This window comes from Lepisma saccharinum, chromosome 6 (genome assembly GCF_977018435.1).
Source record: "Lepisma saccharinum chromosome 6, izLepSacc3.1, whole genome shotgun sequence".
NCBI classification, from domain to species: Eukaryota; Metazoa; Arthropoda; class Insecta; order Zygentoma; family Lepismatidae; genus Lepisma; species Lepisma saccharinum.
In genome coordinates, this window is record NC_139234.1 from 18,159,395 (window position 1) to 18,182,057 (window position 22,663).

At 38.1% G+C, this 22,663-nt stretch overlaps 3 protein-coding genes across 3 annotated transcripts; 2 read left to right on the forward strand and 1 right to left on the reverse strand.

Annotated features, from left to right (window-relative positions):
- The first annotated feature begins 861 nt into the window (after positions 1-861).
- Positions 862-9,277, forward strand: LOC145989007 (uncharacterized). Its single transcript, XM_083124307.1, has 4 exons — positions 862-1,005; positions 8,375-8,476; positions 8,596-8,925; positions 9,023-9,277. Exons 1-4 carry the CDS (start codon positions 862-864, stop codon positions 9,275-9,277), a joined length of 831 nt encoding a protein of 276 aa, XP_082980433.1.
- Positions 9,278-13,218: 3,941 nt separating this feature from the next.
- Positions 13,219-15,137, reverse strand: LOC145989008 (uncharacterized). Its single transcript, XM_083124308.1, has 4 exons — positions 15,123-15,137; positions 14,002-14,103; positions 13,572-13,898; positions 13,219-13,473 (listed from the first exon to the last, which is right to left on the reverse strand). Exons 1-4 carry the CDS (start codon positions 15,135-15,137, stop codon positions 13,219-13,221), a joined length of 699 nt encoding a protein of 232 aa, XP_082980434.1.
- Positions 15,138-17,055: 1,918 nt separating this feature from the next.
- Positions 17,056-19,752, forward strand: LOC145989010 (uncharacterized). Its single transcript, XM_083124309.1, has 4 exons — positions 17,056-17,070; positions 18,740-18,841; positions 18,986-19,324; positions 19,495-19,752. Exons 1-4 carry the CDS (start codon positions 17,056-17,058, stop codon positions 19,750-19,752), a joined length of 714 nt encoding a protein of 237 aa, XP_082980435.1.
- Positions 19,753-22,663: the final 2,911 nt, after the last annotated feature.

A 22,663-nucleotide genomic window follows, 5' to 3' on the forward strand; every position in this document is an offset into this window, starting at 1 on the left:
TCATCCCCTATCATAGCTGCTGCACCTGTAGCAACCATTGCTGCTGCTGCTCCTGCTGTTGACTATTACGTAAGTATTTTTACATTGTATCTCATCAATACTGTTCTAAACGTGAATCATCAAAAATAATTGTTATGAATCAAGAATTTAAAATCCACTCCTGCCGAAGGCAATGTTTACCTTGCAAATACTAAAAAGTTAAAATTCGTAACCCTGTTTAGAAAGTACTTGAATCAAAAACTTCAAAAATATATTAAATAAATACACCCGTTAATATTATTATGGACACACAACAACCCAAGTACCAGCGTAAGGCAACAAAGTGTAAACCTGTAGATCACAGAAATATACGCATTAATAGAGCGATATAAATTTCGTTTTATTTTTACATTTTTGTGTTTACTTCTGCTGAATTCTGTAAACTTTATTGTTAAATTTTGCATTAACAGAATATTTAAATCCGCTATTTTTACCACGGATGAATTTCCTATAGAGATAATGAAGACACACAAACAATTATAAAGCAGTTCACAGGTTGTTAAAGGAATGTATCGTATGTGATAAAATAAACTAACTAACCTAAAAGAGGTTAACAAATGAGAGTGACGAGAAGAGAATCTCAAAATATCGAATAGATAATAATTAAAGGGTATTACCGAAGAAAAGGATTAGCACAACTCTTGAAGATACACTTTGCTAGTTTCTTGAAATATTCTTTACTTTCACCTTCAGGCTCATCCCCGATATTCATTTGCTTATGGAGTCAGCGATGCCTTAACTGGAGACAGGAAGTCCCATGTGGGAGCCAGTGATGGTTCAGTGTTCAAGGGGAGGTATAGTTTGTTGTAGCCTCATGGAGCAATGAGAGTTGTTAATTACGCAGCTGATGACGTCAACGGATTCAATGCTGTTGTGAGCACAAGTGTACCCAGCGCTCATCCAGCTCCTGCCATAGCTGCTGTTTCCCCTGCCGAAATTGCTGCTGCTCCTGTCGCAACTGTTGCTGTGCTACTCCTGCTGTTGATTATTATGTGTCTTTTTATAATATGCATCTGATGGTTGGTACCAATTTAGAAAAATATGTTACGTAATGGTACGTTGCAATACACAGACCATAGTTTTACCTTTTCGCTATTGTCTGACTTTAATTCAAAAGTGTTTTTATAATTTCAGTAAATATTGCTTCCTTTTCAGGCCCATCCCCGTTACTTGGCTTATGGAGTCAGCGATGCCTTGACTGGTGACAGGAAATCCCATGTGGAAGCCGGTGACGGTGGAGTGATGAAGGGAAGGTACAGCTTGTTGGCACCATCGATATCGTAAACTATACTGCTGATGACGTCAGCGGATACAATGCTGTTGTGAGCACAGTTGGAGCCAGCGCTCACCCTGCAGAAGCTGTTGCAGTTGCTCCAGTTGCAACGAAAGTCATTGGTTGATTTATTTTTAAAAATTGAACTCTCTATTGACTAATACATTTTAGTAGAAGATCATCTGTAAGCACCCGCTGGAGATCAATTCTAGCTACGGGCCTGCACGTAAGTAAATGCAAGTTAAAATGTCAAGGGATGAATCATTTGCGACAAAAGCACTGTTAGTCAATATCAACAAAATTAGGAAAATTTTTATTTAAAAAAAAATTATGTTTGAGTCACATAATTTTCCTTTAAAAAAAATATGGGATCATTTATCCAATTCATTTGTTTTTCGATGTCAATTATAGAAAGTTTTTCATTCTTGAAATCAAATCGTTTTCCTGAAATGGCATATAAATTACCAGTCTTGCTTTTCCAACAATATTGCTTACAAGGTGATTGCGGTTTGAATTAAGGGAGTCGGTTAAAGCTGCCCCATCGGCTAAGTATATTGGGCGTTCGAATCAAACTCTTGCCGCAGATGGTATCAAGTTTGTAAATAACGAGATAAAATGCCACATCATCATTTACATTTACTAACATTTTGGAAGTCATGGTGAATCAGTCAAATACTTTTTTCTCGGTTTACTGTTCGTATCACTATCATAGAACGATGTATGTAATTAATCATATACCTTCGTTTATGAGAAATAATGTACACGTAAGCGTGACCGTAGCCAGGAGGAAGTGAGGCCCCCCTGGAACTGCCGTCAGCCCCCTTGACATTACGTAAAACTATTTTGTATAATTTGTTTGCAGTGAAGAGTGAAAATCTAGATAGCAGATACTCCCTCTGTCCCATAATTATTGTCCGGTACACCTTTGTTTGTTGTGTCATAATAATTGTCCGATATTCAAACTGTGACATTGGTGTATACAGAAGAAGAACATGGAACAAGGGAATGAGTCATAAAACTTTACTACTCAATGGAACAGTACAAATTGTGCTTTCCATCTGCCTCTTCGTCTGTCATTTCTGTACTACCATTTTGGCATACCGGACTATAATTATGGGATAGAGGGAGTATTATTTTGCTCACAACTTTGGTGAAGGATAAATTCAGAGCATGAACAGCAGCTATTATATTCGTTCATGTCATTTATAAGAAGAAATCTAAGTAGCGTCAAGTATTTAGGGGATTCTCTAGACTTTAGAAAGTTATTTCAGAGGGGAGCTTCTTTATCTCTACCTTCGCTTGCCCTTTTGCGACCTCCCGTTTAGACACAAATCTGTGATTTTGACGTCATCATGCAAATTCCCTCCGCATCCGTGTCAAAGGTCAACAGCTCCCAAGCTTTGGGAACGAAGGGTGGAATGTACGGTAGGCACTATGATTGAATATGGTTCATTTTTTTATCTGTGATTTGAATATCTGTATCATGAAAAGTAGCATGGGGTGTATAGTAAGGGATGATTTCAGTAGCACTTCAAGCGATATTTTAAAAGATATAGGAAAAATGTAGTACTTTTATATTTCTAAATGTTATATAACTTAATTACCCCCAAACACACACACACACACACACCCACACACACACACACACACACACACACACACACACACACAATTTGCCTTCATTAATACTGTTAAACTTTTGAAAAATGGACTTGGTTTACAAAACTCTCCCCCTGATAATCTGTAAGCACCCGCTGGAGATCAATTCTAGCTACGGGCCTGCACGTAAGTAAATGCAAGTTAAAATGTCAAGGGATGAATCATTTGCGACTAAAGCAGTGTTAGTCAATATCAACAAAATTAGGAAAACTTTTATTTAAAAAACAAAAAACCATTCATATATCTGTTAAATTCTGCAGGAACTATTGCCATTGATTTCGAACAATTCTTTGTTCAAATATGTAGCGATGATAGGGGAGAGGTGGGTAACCACAGACACTTAAGCACAAAGCTTATTTATAGAAAGTAAGGAATATAACATAACATAATCAAATACACTCCATTGATCTTCTTCAGAGCACATGTATTGCATTCATTGTAACAGCATAAACATCAGGTAAAAATACACATGTGGAAATAATATGTTCAAAAAGTGAACTAGAGTTATTAGTTCGGCATAAGGCGGGTAATCTCGGACATGAACTTTAGATGTTCACTTTCCTTTGTCCAGACACAAGTCGAAAGTACAATAAATGTGATCTGGCTCTTTGCCAGCACACTCGTCTGTGCCAAATTGTTGCATTTACAAACTTAATTCAGTTTTCTTCAAAAGTCTCAGAGAAAAATATGCACACAGATTTTTCCACTTGATTAGATGGTGCAATGGAGATTTATTTTTCTGTCTTATCTTTTGATTTTGACTGGTCCAGTTCCATAGATGGATTTACAGATTTGTCATTGCTCTAAACTTGTAGCTTTCTCACCAAGGTTGCATGGTAAGAGCTTGAGGTTAATATTTCCCTCCTCTGTGCTTTCCTTTTGCGGGGTGCTCTCCTTTTGTTGCTGATATCTGCCACAGGCTACATCATTTGCAGAGGTCATCGGGAGAAGTAAATTTTAGAGAAGTAAAAAAACAAGTCAGAATATTAACATATATTTGTGCAAAATAAGCCAAGCGACAGCATGAAACAGCTCGAAATACGCAAGAGATTCGCTAAAGTTTAGCGCATCAAAATGCTGATCCAGTACTACCCCTCGCGCCGAACCCTCCTCCCGCCAAGTTTCCTATTGAAAGCAATGGTGTAAAACGGCTCAGATCATCGCAGAATGTTGCGAATCCCTCTGGCACTGCCTCTGGTCTCTGCCGGTGCCGAGAGCAGCCGAACGTTTCCGAACAGGCGGAGACACTACGGCAAGGTCCAACGTCTCTACTTCTCCCACTCTTGAAGGGCTGGGTAATAACCAGACTTCGGATTTTAAGGTTCTAAAAAGTGTGCAATTAGGTTCCTAAAATAGGCTCTAAAATAGGTTCGAAAAACCCTAAAATAGGTTCTAAAAATCCTAAATTAGGTCCTAAAAATCCTAAAAAAAGATCCTAAAATCTTATGTTCAAAATTCCTGGAAAATGCTGATTACGATTAGGTATAGTCACCGGCAATGAAAAGGGAAATCTATATTCTGACATACGCACTATGTTGCATAACGTTATGTGTGTTGCCTAACCCTTCGGCGATGGCACAACATACCACTGGAAATTTGCTATTAAAATCCACTCTCGCCTCTGGACAGTCCCCGGATTCGTACCCACGGCTTCTGAGCGACCCTGTAGTAGATTCTCCGCGCCCGGCACTGTCGCGTTCTCGCGACACGATCTCGATATCTTGGCGTTCTCGTTGGCTTCTCCTCCTGAAGCAGGTTGTTAACCCCTTTTACAGTGCTCTCGGGAGTTGGGAAATGCTTGATAGGTGTCCGGTAACAGTAGGCCACGCATATATTACATGCACCTGACCCCGTACACATCGCCGCCCGCTGTTTTCTGGCCTTTGAGGACGGGGTTCGCTATGTTTTATTTTCATATAACTTCCTCACGATGGTGGATCAACACCGAAGTGCGTCGTATAGGAGAGCCGGGAGGTCAAAATGGGGTCAAACACATCGATATTACAGAGATTTTAATCAGAGATTCATACCTTGAAATCTAAGATTCCTGATCTGGCATTGAGTCGGTCCAACCGTTTCAACATGACAGATTAATAATTGATTTTTCACATGTTGCAGGCGTTCCAACTTCTGCTAATACTTTCGAATCTCTATTTAGTGAGTGTAAAAACTTAAAGTAATTTCATAAAATTGTCGTTAGTAGAACATTATTAAACTTTTAAAATATAATGTGTAGTTTAAGAGGAAAAGTAGGGCCAAAATTTTAAACTCATTTGGACCTTCACAACTGACGTAAATACCAAGCTTACACGCTGGAATTCTTGAAGCAAATGAATATATTCCACAGTTGGTATTCTGTTGCATTGACAAAAATATGTCCGTACGTTTTCAAGATAGTACACGAAAAAACTTTATTTCTTATCATGCGGAAACCTGAAATTTGCCCCGTTAGCCTATACTATACCTTTATACAATTAAAAAGAAACTCTTAGTAATTTTAGAGCAACACTCGACCTAAATGTTTTCTGTAAGTGCTTTATAATTTAAAGTGTGATTTCGGAGGGGAACAGATGTGTCTATATTTTCCTCTTCTACGCGTAACATTGTTTTAAGAATACACCATAGAACCGCAAAGAGACTTTTACATTTATCTATATGAATATTCTACATCTAATTGTACCTTGTGATGCAATTTATGTAATTTAGAATTCTCCGGAACATGCCCCAACAGTGCTTTTCCTCTCAAGTTGTTTATAGCGTCCTTCGCTCCGAGGTGAGAGCATGATCTCGATATTATTTGAATATATTCAAGGCAATGAAATTCATAGCGAATATTGTACTTTCAAAGGGAAGTAGGAGGAGCACTTTACTTTCGCTGATAAAACCGGATCGTATATAAATGCTACGGAAAAATATATTCTGTACAATAACTTACAATTATTCTCAACATGAACGCAATTGCAGTAAGTATCAATATTAATTTCAATTTCATTCGAGAACGTTAGATGTGAGATCAAAGCAATAAAGTAGAGCTGCAAAACTAACGATAATAGTTTAGCTAAGAGTAAATTATACAAACGAACGCGCGTACGTTTCATGACATGAGGAATATCTAAATTCTACAGAGGGAGAGCTACTCCTAAAATAGTTTTCACCTCAAAAATTCTCTTGCAGTACACAAATTTTCTATTACAAAAAAGAATCAATTTATTACGACGGTTTAATTGTATCATGTTTCTGTTTAAGATATAAGTAAATGAACTACATTAATACAAGTGGACTTATAACGTTTCATTTTACGATAAATATAGAATTTCTACACATCTTTACATCGACCACCATATTAGAATGGGCAACCAAAAGTGACATCTTGCATATTTAAATTCGTAAAAATTGATTTTTGGTCATATTTCGAATACGGTGGCCCCTTAGATTTTCAAAATTTGCATTTGATGGCGTATAATATTTTCACGTTTTGTTCACAAATCTGAAAATTCTAGCCTGTCACAATGTTACATAATCTTCCCGTAGGCAATGTATTTACGTGTGTATACAGTGTGTTTACAACCTTTGACCAATAAATACGGTGAAAGATTGAATGATTGATTTCGTGATTTATTTGCAGGAAAGGACGTACATGTATGTAGGAATACAGCTTATTGTCCTTCAAAATAATCGCCTCTAATGGTAATGCTCTTTTGAGAACGCGTGTAGAGGTCTCGCATACTTTGGGCGAAGGCAGCTTGTGGGATGCGGTTGAATTCAGCGTTCACATTGCGTTGGATGTCGGCAATGTCCGCAAACCGTTGTCCTTTTAAGTGTTTCTTCAAGCGAGGGAAAAGAAAATAATCGGCAGGGGCTAGATCTGGTGAATAAGGGGAGTAATGGAGTACAACAACCCCCTTACGTGCCAAGAACTGCTGCACGGTTATGGCGGTATGGGGGCGTGCATTATCGTGCAGCAGATACCAGGATCCATTTTCGGTATACTGGGGGCGCACACATCTGATCCTCTTCAGGAGGCGATCAAAATGTATTTCGTGTCTGCTGGCAGGTATTCTTTATGAATGATCCCTCCAGCATCTAAAGAGATAATCAGCATTGACTTGATGCGCGACTTCTCGCACCTAACCTTTTTGGATTTCGGTAACTCTGGGCCGCCCCACTTCATGCCTTGCCTCTTCGATTCTGGATCGTACTTCAGGCACCATGACTCATCGCCCGTAACGAGCCGTTCAGGAAAGGTCACTAGCCACTTTGTCGATAAAGTCTCCGCACGCTTCCATCTTGTCTTGTTTCTGATCAGGAGTCAAGTCGTTAATTCACTAACCGCGCACACAGTTTACGCTTACCCAACTTTTCGGTCAAAATTGCATAAGCAGTCCCATACGACGCTCCTGTGGCCTCCGCCAGCATTCGAACCGCCAATCGACGATCTTCGGTCAAACGTTTGCGAATTTTCTCGATGCTTTCGTCGGTGCACGACGTCACGGGCATACCTGGCCGTTGCCCGTCTTTCACGCTGTCCCGACCGTCACGGAAGCGCTTGTACCACTCGTACACACACTTTTTCGATAAAGCACAGTTTCCATACACCTGGTGCAGTATGTCGTGACATTCCATTGTCGTTTTCCCAATCGCGCTGCGATGCCAAGGGTCCCGGGTTCGAATCCCGGTCGGGCTTGGTTGTTTGTGAATGTCCATTCATCAATTTCATCATTTCATCATTCATCTCCATCTTCGCAAATTAGCCAAGAGGCACAAAACGCGAAGTAAAATAAACTAAATCAAATCAAATCAAATCAAAAATCGTTTTCCCAAGTTTGAAGCAGAATTTCACTCTTGTACGTTGCTCCATTTCACCCATAACTCCACTGCACCTTACTTCCACAACGCGTACACACAAAATGCACGTCTGGACAATCACACGGCTTCGCAAACGATGAATGACCTAGAGGTTCACTGACCTGACCGTCAACCAGTAGTACCAACTACACCGGACGCCAGCAATTCATTCATCGTATTTCTTGATCAAAGGCTGTATAATTATACCTAGAAGACATGGGGATGTGCAGTGACATGTTGTGCAAAGAAATATGAAAATAACCGTATCTCTCCATTCTGGCATAAATGACTGCTGTGTTTTGGTCGGATTTAGGATTTTAAAGGATTTGAAATATTAATACTAAAAGGAGTCCTACTATTGTTGTAGTTACCAAAGTTTCAATTATCAATCGCACAGATACCAAAACTCTTTATGAACCAATTGAAATAAAAATACGGGAAATATAATAGGAATATGTACTTGTCATGAGTTTTAGTGCGTTTCAAAGGTAACAAAAATATGCATATACATTAATTAAATAAATAACTTACCCACTTCCTTCTTTTCTTTCTTCATAGATTCTGATTTCCTTTGCTGCTATTGCAGCAGTGGCATCTGCAGGAGGTGCAATCAGTTATGGCGCTCCAATTCTTGCAGCACCAGCTTCCATCGACTATTACGTAAGTGAAAATAACGCATGGTAACATGTACATGTAACTACAAGTAGGAGCTTTACTTCATTGTGTACGTGTTCAGTTTGAATGTTGAATTGAAAATTAACTTATAATTTCTATTACAGGCACATCCTCGTTACTCCTTCGCTTACGGAGTGAGCGATGCCTTGACTGGAGACAGAAAGTCCCAGGTGGAAGCCCGCGACGGTGGTGTGGTGAAGGGAAGGTACAGCCTAGTGCAACCCGATGGCACCATCAGAGTCGTCAACTACGCTGCTGATGACGTCAACGGATTCAATGCTGTTGTGAGCACAAGTGGAGCCAGCGCTCACCCAGCTCCTGCTGTGGCTGCTGTTGCACCTGTCGCAATTGCTGCTGCTCCTGTAGCTACTGTTGCTGCTGCTGCTGCTCCTATCGCAACAATCGCTGCAGGTGTTCCAGCTGTTGATTATTATGTAAGTTTTTATTGTCATAATGTTTAAAGTATATGATTAATGCGATCAATGTGGCTCTTCAAACCAAATATACACGGACGCTCTTTTTCTTTTTCAGGCCTATCCCCGATACTCTTTCGCTTATGGCGTGAGTGATGCTTTGACTGGGGACAGGAAGTCCCAAGTGGAAGCCCGTGACGGTGGAGTGGTGAAGGGAAGGTACAGCTTGGTGCAGCCTGATGGTACCATTAGAGTCGTCAACTATTCTGCCGATGATATCAACGGATTCAATGCTGTTGTGAGCACAAGTGGAGCCAGCGCTCATCCAGCTTCAGTTGTTGCAGTTGCTCCAGTAGCCGGCAAATTTTGGTGATTCATGTTCTGACTAGGAACCTGCAATAAATAAGTTACAGGAGAGAAACAGTTAATTTTTTTATTACCTTTATTTTGTTTTACACAGTCTATTATCGTATAAAAACATGTGCCCTATCTGTGGTATGTCCACACATCCATCTTTGATCGGGACAGTCCCATAAAAAACATGTTGGTGTAATTTTTAAATTAGAGTCATGCCAACACTGTTTAAAGAACTTGATAGCATTCAATATTTTACATTGAGTCTAGAAAATTCGAGCAGTCAAAATTTTACTATTTAAATCAGTTCGTGTAGTGGATTTTATAGTTTTGTGTGCGTTCTGTTATTTGTAGAAGAATGAATAAGCGTGGTCAAGAAGCGTATATGTAGTTTCAAATTGGACCTGCAACGAGAATTTAATTTCATGCAGCTCGATACAAACTCAAAAGACAAGTATGTTTTTTAGTGTCTCACGGCGGTAGTAGGGATACTAACCTGCATGCCGTTTGGAAAAAGGATAAAGAAGTAGAAAAATCGAAATGTAGCATCTCTAGTGTCGCGTCATTTTCTTCTGAAAACGGAAGACGAAAAAGATTCCTCTACTGTAGGGACTTTTGCATATCAAATCGTGAAATATGTTCATAGCTTCCGTTCGAATGACTGTACATCGTTCGAAGTTAATAAATATTTTTTATGAACCGAAATATTCCGCGGCTAGCACTAAGAGTGAAGCGATTGAGTATAATCGTTCAACGTTATCTTTGGAAGATGTGGGGAATAATTCGAAGTCTTCTTCAAGTGTTATACTAAGTATTGACACTTTTAGCAAGAAATCTGAAAACCTGTTGTTTCCTTTATTAGTGAGATATTTTCTTCCCGTGAGTGGTATTCACATTAAAGTACTGGAATTCGCATCACTGCTTGGTGAATGTTCCGAACTTCTATGTTCATTGTTGGAAAAGCTAATCGAAAATCGAAACAAACGATTTGAAAGAGAAAGGTGTAGGACTTTGTGCCGACAACACTAACACAAACTTCTGCAGTGTTAATGGAGTGCGAAATATATAATGTGTGGTAAAAGTTTCAATCTAAGTTAGATAAGGGTTTATAATGAATAGCATACAGCTAGTGTGTTGCAAAGTACGGAAAATGGTAGAATATTTCACTTTTGTCGGAGATCATGGCTTTTCGGGTGTGGATACTACATCCACAATGCCACAGTGTTCATCGCTTCCGAATGCTTCTAAACGCTGTGAAGAACTCAGCGCATACGTTTGCAAAAATTGGTGCTCTTCATGCAAATGTGTAAGAAACGGACTGCAGTGTACCCTGTTATGCTCATGTGAGGCCACTGTTGAGGAAATAATATATAAGAAAATTTTTGATTACATTAATCACTGGAAGGAGTGTTAGTGTATCCTAGAGAACCCTGGAAATGCACAACCTACATTTCATAAAATATTAGATACATGCCCATTTTGAGGACGAAGCATGTGCGAAGAAGACATTTTTCATTCTCGTTGAGGCTTGTTCCATTACATACAGCCCCAACTGACCATTCTGCGTTGGAAATTCAAGCAAATCAGATTGAAAACAGCATATTTCGAACAACTTCTTCCTCTTTCCATTTTTTTTCTATCTGCACTAATAACGAAGTTGTCCCATGGTATCGGACTTTTGAATCACTCTGTATACATACAGATTGTCAAAAAGACAATTATTATTATTTCATGTACTTAGTCTGACAACATATTTGATGCCACCGTTGAATTCTAGAACCTACAAATCATAGGGTTTATAACAAAAAAGCTTAATTTTAGGTTTTTATTGGCTACTTTGATTTAATATTATATGATAACGGGAACATTTTTATTTCTTATTATCATAATAGAGTTATATACTGCAACCTGCGTGATAATAACATGGAATGAAAGATAAATAACTGCAAAGATGTAAAAGGGTTCAGGTAATGGATTTTTGTTTTGACAGCCATTCTGATTACGTCATTACAGACGAACGAGGGCTTAAAATCTTGGGAGTCTGGGAAGTTTTACATTCAGGAATTAATGTAGTATCCGCACCCGAATGGGTATGTTCTCTGCCAGAAGTGATTTTTTTCTCGAAAACCCGACCACACAAAGCTGTGGATTGTCCATCCTGTACAATATTAAAAGTTTGGGGAGAAAGTGTACTCAAATATTTTCATATGTACGTACACATTTCTTGCAGAACAAAACTTCTGGAACATGGAAATACCAATTTCTCGCATTAGGATGATCATTTAAAAGAATCTTCATATCTTTACTGAACTATGTTCCTCTTTCTTTCGCATCTTTGAACGTTATCTAATGTTTGTGATTGCTCAAATTCAAGTGTTTCAAGAGACAATACTTATGATTGGATGATATATCAGCCATAGATAATTCATGCCAAATTTCTTTATTAATGAAAGGTTTGTCACTACGCAGGTTAGAACCGGCAATTTTCTGAAGTGTTTTAAGACATTGGTGATAGACACCTTTTACACTAATGCTTGAAAAATGGGAAACAAACTAGGGTGGAGCTGAGAAATTTCAATGGGTTCTGCTGCATAGTACAGCTAGTTGTTCTGATATCCAAAATGTCTAATAAATTAGTGAATGTTAACATATGTTCTAGTTCAGAAGACGAAACAAAACTTTTCGATCAGGAACATTGTTCAAAGAAATTGTAACACACTCCAAAAAGACTGGAGAGAAAGTAAGGTTTATTTGTCCGATAAATTGGCACAGGTGTTTGGTAAGTTGGAAGTGGACCACATAACGTATGGCGTCCCTCAGAAAGCGGTGAAAATACTGTTACGCTTGCAATGCCCATTGATCGTGTTTTGTCAATCATCAACAACATACTGATAGATGAAAAATCTTGCTGACATGTCGCAACAATGTCACCTATAATTTTGGTACGAGTGGCTTTTGCCGAGAGTTGCGGAGAGTTTTATGAATGGTCGGTAAATATGATTTCATACACGTAAACAGCAAGAGCACAAAATCAGGCGAAACCAGGACTGTCTCGTTAGGTAGAGAAATGGCGCAATATGCCAGAGATCCAGGTTTTAGTCATGGTTGACCCTGCATTTTCTGCTGAAATGTCTACGTAATGCATGTCCTGTGTGTCTCAGTTTCAATATATACCAGGCACTTTTGATAAATGTTTTTACGGAAAATTAATCAAATACAATGATTCTCCTGCGTTCTCTGATGCCGAAACATACCTGCTTCAATGGAGACTGTTTTACTCTGGACAATAATGACGTCCCCTGAATAATTCTAAATTTGCAAAAGTGAGGGAAGATTAGCCCAGGAACTTTAAATACCAAGCACTATGTCTGACCAATGACATTTTGTCTACGGGGATCGTAAAGCAAGAATAGTCCACACACATCGAAGAAGGGGGACAGGGTTTACCAAAGAATCCTCGAAAGGAAAACAGCACTGTTTTTGAATCGACACAACTACGGATTGGTTGCGGTGACCTTTGAGGAAGAATAATGCGGTCTCACAAAACCACCCACACACACCACTCACCCTCACAAAACAACAGAACCCTCTGCTGGAATGTTCTCGAAGACAATGTAACATTCTCATTGTTAGGAAGAACTTGAAACACCGTTGCCATGACGCTGGTTTAAAAATTAAATCAACTTTTATCTCTTTATCTCTCTATTTTAGACTTGGTACCAAACTAACTAAACTTACATAAAACAGAAAAAAATGTATCTTGTTAGAATATCAACAGGACAACAGAGACACGCCTCCGAAATGGGACTGTCCCCATCGAAGCTACACGTGTGGAAACACTATAGATTAGACACATTTTCTTGCGATTCTAAACTGAGTAAAGACAAAACAAAGGTAATAAAAAAATAACTGTTTCTCTCATGTAGCTTATTTATTGCAGGTTCCTAGTCAGAACATGAATCACCAAAATTTGCCGGATACTGGAGCAACTGCAACAACTGAAGCTGGATGAGCGCTGGCTCCACTTGTGCTCACAACAGCATTGAATCCGTTGATATCATCGGCAGAATAGTTGACGACTCTAATGGTGCCATCAGGCTGCACCAAGCTGTACCTTCCCTTCACCACACCACCGTCACGGGCTTCCACTTGGGACTTCCTGTCTCCAGTCAAAGCATCACTCACGCCATAAGCGAAAGAGTATCGGGGATAGGCCTGAAAAAGGAAAAGAGCGTCCGTGTATATTTGGTCTGAAGAGCCACATTGATTGCAATTAATCATATACTTTAAACATTATGATAATAAAAACTTACATAATAATCAACAGCTGGAACACCAGCAGCGATTGTTGCGATAGGAGCAGCAGCAGCAACAGTAGCTACAGGAGCAGCAGCAATTGCGACAGGTGCAACAGCAGCCACAGCAGGAGCTGGGTGAGCGCTGGCTCCACTTGTGCTCACAACAGCATTGAATCCGTTGACGTCATCAGCAGCGTAGTTGACGACTCTGATGGTGCCATCAGGTTGTACCAGGCTGTACCTTCCCTTCACCACTCCACCGTCGCGGGCTTCCACCTGGGACTTCCTGTCTCCAGTCAAGGCATCGCTCACTCCGTAAGCGAAGGAGTAACGAGGATGTGCCTGTAATAGAAATTATAAGTTAATTTTCAATTCAAAATTCAAATGAAGTAAAGCTACTACTCGTAGTTACATGTACATTTTACCATACGTTATTTTCACTTACGTAATAGTCGATGGAAGCTGGTGCTGCAAGAATTGGAGCGCCATAACTGATTGCACCTCCTGCAGATGCCACTGCTGCAATAGCAGCAAAGGAAATCAGAATCTATGAAGATAGAAAAGAAGGATGTGAGTAAGTTTTTGTATTTATTTAATGTAAATGCATATTTGTTTTTACCATTAATTCTATACCCTTTCAAATAAAGACTCCTTTAAGGTTTAAAAACACATGACAAATACATATTTTTATTTTATTTCCCGTATTTTTATTTCAATTGGTTCATCACGAGTTTTGGTATCTGTGCGATTGATAATTGAAACTTTGGTAACTACAACAATAGTAGAACTCCTTTTAGTATTAATATTTCAAATCCGTTATAGTACTAAATCCGACCAAAACACAGCAGTCGTTTATGCCAGAATGGAGAGATACGGTTATTATCATATTTCTTTGCACAACATGTCACTGCACATCCCCATGTCAACTATAATTATATATACATACTGTAAACACACGTAAATACATATGGGAAGATTATGTAACATTGTGGCAGGCTAGAATTTTCAGATTTTTGAACAAAACGTGAAAATATTATATACAAAAACAAATGCAAGTGCGGAGTTGATGGGTGGAATTTTGAAAATCTAGGGGGCCACCATATTCGAAATATGACCAAAAATCTATTTTTGCGAATTTAAATATGCAGGATGTCAGTTTTGGTTGCCCATTCGAATACGGTGATTGATGTAAAGATGTGTAGAAATACTATATTTATCGTACAATGAAACGTTATATGTCCACTTGTATTAATGTAGTTCATTTACTTATATCTTAAACAGAAACATGATACAATTAAACCGTCGTAATAAATTGATTCTTTTTTGTAATAGAAAATTGTGTAGTGCAAGAGAATTTTTGAGGTGAAAACTAATTTATGAGTAGCTCTCCCTCTGTAGAATTTAGATATTCCTCATGTAATGAAATGTACGTGTGTTTGTTCGTATAATTTGAATGAACATTTACTCTTAGCTAAACTATTAGCGTTAGTTTTGCAGCTCTACTTTATTGCTTTGATCTCATATCTAACATTCTCGAATGAAATTGAAATTAATATTGATACTTACTGCAATTGCGTTCATGTTGAGAATAATTGTAAGTTACTGTACAGAATATACTTTTCCGTAGCTTTTATATACGATCCTGTTTTATCAGCGAAAGTAAAGTGCTCCTCCTACTTCCCTTTGAAAGTACAATATTCGCTATGAATTTTATTGCCTTATATATATTCAAATAATATGGAGAGAAGCACGCTTTCGCTTCAGACCGGAGTGAATAGACACTACTTCAGGGGAAACGTATTATTTGGACACGTTCCGGAGAATTCAAAATGACATAAAATTACATCACAAGGTATAATGTCAATAAGAAATAGAATATCAAATAGAAAGACGTAAAATGTCTCTTTTGCAATTCTGTATTCTCCTTACAATGATGCTACACATAGAATAAAAAATCTGGACACCTCCATTTCTCTACGAAGTCACATATTAGGCCTGAATTACAACGCTCTCATTAAAAACTTTCAGCTCCTAAACAGCGCAAAATAATTCAAAGTCTGTATTGTCAACTTATGTGGTGAGAATCCTGAGTTCAATATCAGAAGTTCAAAAAATAGTCTGTACAGAGTTTTGAAAATGTCAGAAATGGCCAAAATTTGGAAATATATCGTTATTTAGGACATCCTGAGGGGCACTTATATTCGTATTCCACTATTCGAGCTCGCCGCATAAAATGCAATTAAAAAGAGGGGTGCAATATTACTACTTATATTAGATTAAGTTATAATTAGAAACAATATCACGAAAATTTCCCCCTCAATTATTTTCTCTCTCTCTGCCATATTGTATAGAATACAATTTTTTCTTCTGGGGTTCAAATTCCATCGCGAGGTACTCCGGAATATTTTTTTCCCTGCACGAGAATACATTAAATATTCCATAAGTTATTGTACTTAATCATGTTTCTCGCATATTCTTCTTGAATAATATTTATTAGTTTGCGCATTAGTAATAATATTCAAGGTGGAAATTTCTAACATATAATATTTAAACTTTATTGAAGAAATTCGAAATTACATTAGAATGGATACTGTGCATTTGCCTGCCACACATTTTACAGGTAAAAATGCAAGGTAAAGCTTATTGTATTGTGCCATGAAGGCACATAAATAAGGTGTGGATATAGGGCTCCACGATCTTGCCATTGTGATCAGCACTACATTCCAGCCTCCTTTAGCCCCCCTTCCCCCAAGGCTGAACCTCAGACCATTTCTGCAAAGAGAAGGTTGGAATGATTCCCATTTTAGATCAGGTATTCAGGGAGTTGAACTCAGTTCTCCCGTGTAGCAGTCAGACAACCTACCGATTTTCTTTTCTTAAAGGCAGTTAATATACTGATGATTTCTGTTTCTCCCATGTTTTTCAATTACATTTCTCGAAACTACCTTTTCAGCGTTTCTCACTTTCTTTCTATAATTTCTCACCATGAATACAAACGTGCCTTTTTTTACAAAAATAAATAAAAAAATAGGAAACTACTTGTCTTATTGTATCTTTCGTGTCAATATAGTATACCAACAATTTTGTCGTACTGCTTCTTTACCATTTCACTGTTTTACAATATCATTTCAGGTAAAAACACTTAATATCTTTCTTTGATAAAAAGATCCTTTCATGCCACTAAATATTTTCGATATTTTCAGATAGCACTAGTAATAATACAAAGGCGCGTTGGATGTAAAATGTTTAGAAACCAACATGCATATGGACATTTCAAATAATAAGTTTCCTACACGGATATTTTCTCCATTAAGTCTGAAGTGAAACAATTCATTTATAAGTATGGATATAATTTGAATAAGTCCAAGGCCATGGAATTGCTATGGAAGATTGTCTCATCGTAAGAAAGTAAAAGGTGAATTTTGCATTCCTTGATGAGCAAATCGTATATAAACCAGTGCAAACTAATATTGTGTATCAGCTCACAAGCAAAGTAAACATGAACACAATTGCAGTAAGTATAAGTATTAATATCTTTCTAGTTCGGTTAAGATTTGGTTTTTATGCGTAATAAAATTACTTCATTTCAAGGGCATAGAATAAATTTGCCACAGAGATAATTTTATATTTGCAGTGTTCTTTATTGCCAGTGACGTGCGGTGGCCTCGGTACTTAGGGTAGCGACTGTGAGCAAACCTTTAAAGCATAAACCCCCTAAATACATAGGCAATAGTGTTGTTTTAGTGCAGACGAAAGAATTAATCTATTTCAATGAAACTGAAAAAATTGGCAGGAAACCTGAATTTTATTTGTCCTTGTCTCCGAATACCTTAATGCTTTATGAAATTTCCCATCAAAATCAAACGTGATTTGCATCTAAAGTTATAGTATATAGTGTAAAAGATTAGTCCTCGCCGTTGTAATTAAAATAGGTGACCAATAATAATATTTTATTGTGTATGATAAATTTATTGATGTATCATTAACCGATTTCACATATCCTTCTATGTTTCACAGCCAAACACATACTCACATACACATGACAAACTGCAGATTATATTGTACAGTGTACAAACTGCAAACGAAGTACATTACAAAGATACACTATGTAATCGCCGAAAGTAGGCTTTCAGTCCACAAGACACTAGAGTGTACCGTACCGTGCATTGCTTTCTGTAGTTTTTCTGTTTGCTTTTTTTTATCACAAGAGGACCACGAACTTCAGTTTACTAAACCGGTAACACAGTTTTCCAGATATGATGATTTACGTAGATATAACCTGATCTGAGAGAATCATAATTGTGGCGTGGGAGATGACGTTAAAATGCTCAATGCTGACTGGATATCACCGTTTAAAATGAAATTAGGTACACCCTCCCACAAGAAAATAGACACTAATAAACTGTAGACCACCAATCACAGTTCACCTCCAAAACTATAGAGGTTTCTGCCGGGACAATTGCGGAAATTGAGAATTACAACTAAAAGAAATGAACAACTATCTTTCATGTTGTTGGACATCACAATCGCATTACTATGCAACATCACACTTTGTTAAAGTTTTCATTTCGTCCACCATCAAAGCATAAACTCAGTTCTGTTTGATTTCAATTCAAAATCCAATAGAGAAAGTATCATAATTCTCAGAAACTATTAATATTGTCAGCGTAAATTGGTTAGGTTAATTTATGGAGTGATTATTATCATTATTACAATTAACGATGGTCTTCGTGCTCGAGTGGTCACTTTAACGCTCCAAAAGTCAAGATTCGACCTCTGGTCAACATATGGACATTTCCCTTGTTTGTACCATCATCCATTTCTGTTCATAATTCATCCAAAAGGTTGAAAAGCGACGTAAAACAAAATAAATATTATCATCGTTACTACTATTATTAAGATGAAAATTTGTGTGAACATATACAAAGTACAGCACTAACACTTTACGATAATACATATAAATATGGGAACCCTACTATGCACAATCGATTTCTAGACAAAATAAGCGTTTATGGTTAGCAGCAAAATGTACAGTATATAGCCTATGCATGTCATTTCATGATAGTATCGTACGAATACTTGGCAATCAAAATTTAACATACTTTAGAGGAGGGATTTAATATGCACTTAAGTACTGAATAAGAGATTCAGCAATCATATTTTATTTTTTTGTTTCTCCGCAGATTCTCATTTCTTTGGCTGGTCTTGCAGCAGTGGCATCTGCAGGGGGTGCGATCAGTTATGGCGCTCCAATCGTCGCAGCACCAGCTTCCATCGACTATTACGTAAGTAAAATATGCCTTTATATGGCAGATAACAAACATAAAAAATAATCACTTGGAAAAATAAGCAATTCATTCTATTCTGTAATTAGTTTACCTATTACGGTTTTAGTTTTGGTTGAGAATTTATGACTAATTCTTTGGTAGGCACATCCCCGTTACTCATTCGCTTACGGAGTAAGTGATGCCCTCACTGGCGACAGAAAGTCTCAGGTGGAAGCCCGTGATGGTTCAGTTGTAAAGGGAAGATACAGCCTGGTGCAGCCAGATGGCTCCATCCGAGTTGTCAACTATGCAGCCGATGACGTCAACGGATTCAATGCTGTTGTTAGCACAAGTGGAGCCAGCGCTCATCCAGCTCCTGCTGTAGCTGCTGTTGCACCTGCTGTTGCACCTGCTGTTGTACCTGTTGCTCCCGTTACAAGTATTGCCGCCGCTGCTCCTGTAGTGACAATCGCAACAGCTGTACCTGCTGTAGATTATTATGTAAGTAGGTTTTTTAATGTATGTATTTGATAGTTGTCCCTAATTTAGGAAAATATTATGTGATATGTGACGTAATGGTACGGTGCAATGTACAGGCTAGATTTTTGCCTTTTTTCTATTTACATTCAAAATCGATTTCTTTAATTTCAATGTTCTTTTTCCTTTTTCAGGCGCATCCTCGATACTCATTCGCTTATGGCGTTAGTGATGCCTTGACTGGAGACAGGAAGTCTCAGATGGAAGCCCGTGACGGTGGAGTGGTGAAGGGAAGGTACAGTTTGGTACAGCCTGACGGCACCATCAGAGTTGTTAACTATGCTGCTGACGACGTCAACGGCTTCAATGCTGTTGTGAGCACAAGTGGAGCCAGCGCTCACCCAGCAGGAGCGGTTGCAGTCGCTCCAGTTGCTCACAAAATCATTGGTTGATTTCTGTACTGAATGAAAAGGAACAATAAAGGGTGGAAAAGTAAATTCATGTAACATATGCATTCTTCATAACGATGCAAACATTTCAATTTAACTTTTCAAAGTCTTTTTTGCAACCTCAAGCGTCAAGAATGAAAATATTTGTAAAAAAATTCTTAATGTAGTACGCGTATCATACAACATTGCAAAAAATAAGAGCATTTGCAGTGATGAATTAATTTTACATGGGTTTGTAGCCTTTCCTGACTAGCCGGATCTTTGAAACTTGGAAACTGACCGGGAAATGCCGGTGATCCAAGCCCTCTTTTCGAAACTGCAACACTGAATAACATAATTTTTTGTATTTTGTTTCTGCGACTTTTAGGGTACACAGCAATTTGAAAGTGTGGTGTTTCGTCATGATTGTCCATCATGTCTGGTTTGTATAAAATCTCAGAAAGTCGATGTTAGTATTATATAATAATCATAATAATATAAATTAAGGAGGAGATAGATCAGACTAGAAATAGCTTAAAAACTTGAAATCAACTTCACATAGCTACAAAAGAATAGTGGACAACTGTCATATCTTTGTCAAAGCCATTATTTATGTCCAAGGAAATAGAACCAATGAAAATAAAATTTATCTTGTTGAAAATGGCAGGTCAAACTTGATAGTTGGACTCGCCATACAAAACTACAGGGTGCGGTACGAAAAACTAGCTTTGTTCCGATCAGTATACAATATGTACAGTCATGGAAAGTAGTTCTTGGGCCACGAGACCTACGATATCGTAACATCTTAAAGCCTGTTGTCTATGCAACCCAAATAACAAAATTGTCGCTTGGATTTGCCTGGCGGGCCTGGATTCTCGGGAATGATTGAGTATTGACAGCAGCGTGAGTCATACCCCCAGGCCCAGCCATAACAAACGACAGCTGGGTTCCGTGAGACTACCAGAAAAAGTTTCAGGAATTGGTTTCTTAACAACAGCTATTCGTAAGAAAATGTTATCTTTATTGATATTAGAGTCATTGTCAAGAAAGTTCACTGAAATGGTGGTTTTCGTCGAATCATCATCGCGCAACACACATGCTGTCAACCCAGAAGTCCTTGAAAAAGATTGGAGTTAAAAGTAACTACTTGACAAATGATAAGACGAATCGATATTCATTAGTCCCAACTTAGAATTTTGTGTAAGACATGGATCATCATGTCCTATCATCCATTTCATAACTTCATTAATCATCCTCATCGCCTTTGTTGACGCCAAGTGCTAGAAAAGCAAAAAAAATAAGCAAAATTAAGAAATTAATAAATGACATTTTCAGCGATTTCACGCAGCGACTCAGTTGCATGTAGACAAAGTTTCATTAATTGGGAACCAAGGGCCTCGTTGTGTTCCATTGTCATTTTCCCACCACTTTGCCTGCCGCGATTAACCTGATGTTGATTAATGCACAATCCACAAAGTGCACCAAAGGTATGAATCGGTAAACTATGTGATATTATGCTAATTTAGAATTTAGTAATAAAATGTGAATTTTGGGGGGTTCAGTTAAGTGGCTGCACATCCATTACGTAATCGCGATATCATCAAATTGTACGAAGCGTGTCTACACCTACGTAAAGTGTCAGTCCCCGTCATAGGCGTGCGCAGACCCTCTGATTAGGGGGGATAGCCTTGATGATAGTTCAGGCCGGAAAAGAATAACGTAATTTCATCTCACTTGTTTAAATTTTATTGCATTGATGGGTGTGTTTATATATACACCCCTCCCCCCGCCCCACACACACATATAAATAAATATATATATATATATATATATATATATATATATATATATATATATATATATATATACACACAACACACACACACACACACACACACACACACACACACACACACACACACATATATAGTTATATACCAACAGTAAAAATCATATAAATTGTCTCTCAAATCTGCGCGTTCCTTTTCCTCCAAACAATTGTTCATGCACTTAAGAGAAAACCTTTTAGCAGCAGTACTTCTCTCCTCGGTAATTTAAAATGCATTACAGAAAACAAATTGCGAGCGAAGCAACCAATAAATTTTCAGATCCAAATTTTTGCAAAATGAAAACAATGTCGATTTAATATGGGGGAAAAATTCATGGAGCGCCATATTATTCTATTTTTTTTTTTTTCATTTAGATCGTTTGGCGTCCAGGGTTAACTCCCGTTGACCCCTAGCTACGGCTCTGAACTTGAATAGACTGCAAGAAAAGCAGATATTGCGAGCGAAGCGAGCAAGAACATTTTACAAAAGGTATTTATATTTGTATAAAATTTGAAATCAAGGGGGCAATTGCAGCTCTGTCCCCCCCCCCCCGCAGGTGCTCTTGGCAGTCTGGAAGAAATAGTGCACGAAAGACGTGAAAACAAAATCCATCCTGAGTATCCTTTTGTCCTGCTACTCTTAAATTCTGCTACTCTTGCTTTCCTTTACTTCCATGTTTGCCCCCTAAAATTGATTTCCGTTCAAGGTTGTGGGGGGCTGTGGTTTCGCCAGTGCACCTCCTTCCCCCGTAGTTACTTTGAACTTTCATCGGCTTAACTTTCTTTAAGAGTATAATATAGTTTAATAACGGCGATAGGATTTCACCTAAATATCTAGGTGAAAATATAATAATATAGGGGCATAGATGTCTGGAAGGGGGGCAAGGATTGCCACATCTTTCCCTTAGAAAACGAATCTCAACCAAAAAGTACGTTTTCACATGTATAATTTGATTTCAGTCATAATAATTTACATTAATTATTATAATGAGGATGCAGGAATGCGATAATGCAACACAATTATCGGGGTAATATGCCCCATGGAAAAATACCTTGCTTGTCTCTTCGTGGAAAAACTCTGCAGACGTCCATGATTAGGGGGGCATT

What these genes read in the sequence shown, in the direction of transcription:
- LOC145989008 (XM_083124308.1), bottom strand. An exon ending in CAGCTTCCATCGACTATTAC is followed by an intron (nt 13,899 to 14,001) that starts GTAAGTGAAAAT and finishes TTTCTATTACAG; the next exon opens with GCACATCCTCGTTACTCCTT. An exon ending in TTCCAGCTGTTGATTATTAT is followed by an intron (nt 13,474 to 13,571) that starts GTAAGTTTTTAT and finishes TTCCTTTTTCAG; the next exon opens with GCCTATCCCCGATACTCTTT.
- LOC145989007 (XM_083124307.1), top strand. Translation starts at nt 862, where the DNA reads ATGAGAGTTGTTAATTACGCAGCTGATGACGTCAACGGATTCAATGCT. An exon ending in CAGCTTCCATCGACTATTAC is followed by an intron (nt 8,477 to 8,595) that starts GTAAGTGAAAAT and finishes TTTCTATTACAG; the next exon opens with GCACATCCTCGTTACTCCTT. An exon ending in TTCCAGCTGTTGATTATTAT is followed by an intron (nt 8,926 to 9,022) that starts GTAAGTTTTTAT and finishes TTTCTTTTTCAG; the next exon opens with GCCTATCCCCGATACTCTTT.
- LOC145989010 (XM_083124309.1), top strand. An exon ending in CAGCTTCCATCGACTATTAC is followed by an intron (nt 18,842 to 18,985) that starts GTAAGTAAAATA and finishes ATTCTTTGGTAG; the next exon opens with GCACATCCCCGTTACTCATT. An exon ending in TACCTGCTGTAGATTATTAT is followed by an intron (nt 19,325 to 19,494) that starts GTAAGTAGGTTT and finishes TTCCTTTTTCAG; the next exon opens with GCGCATCCTCGATACTCATT.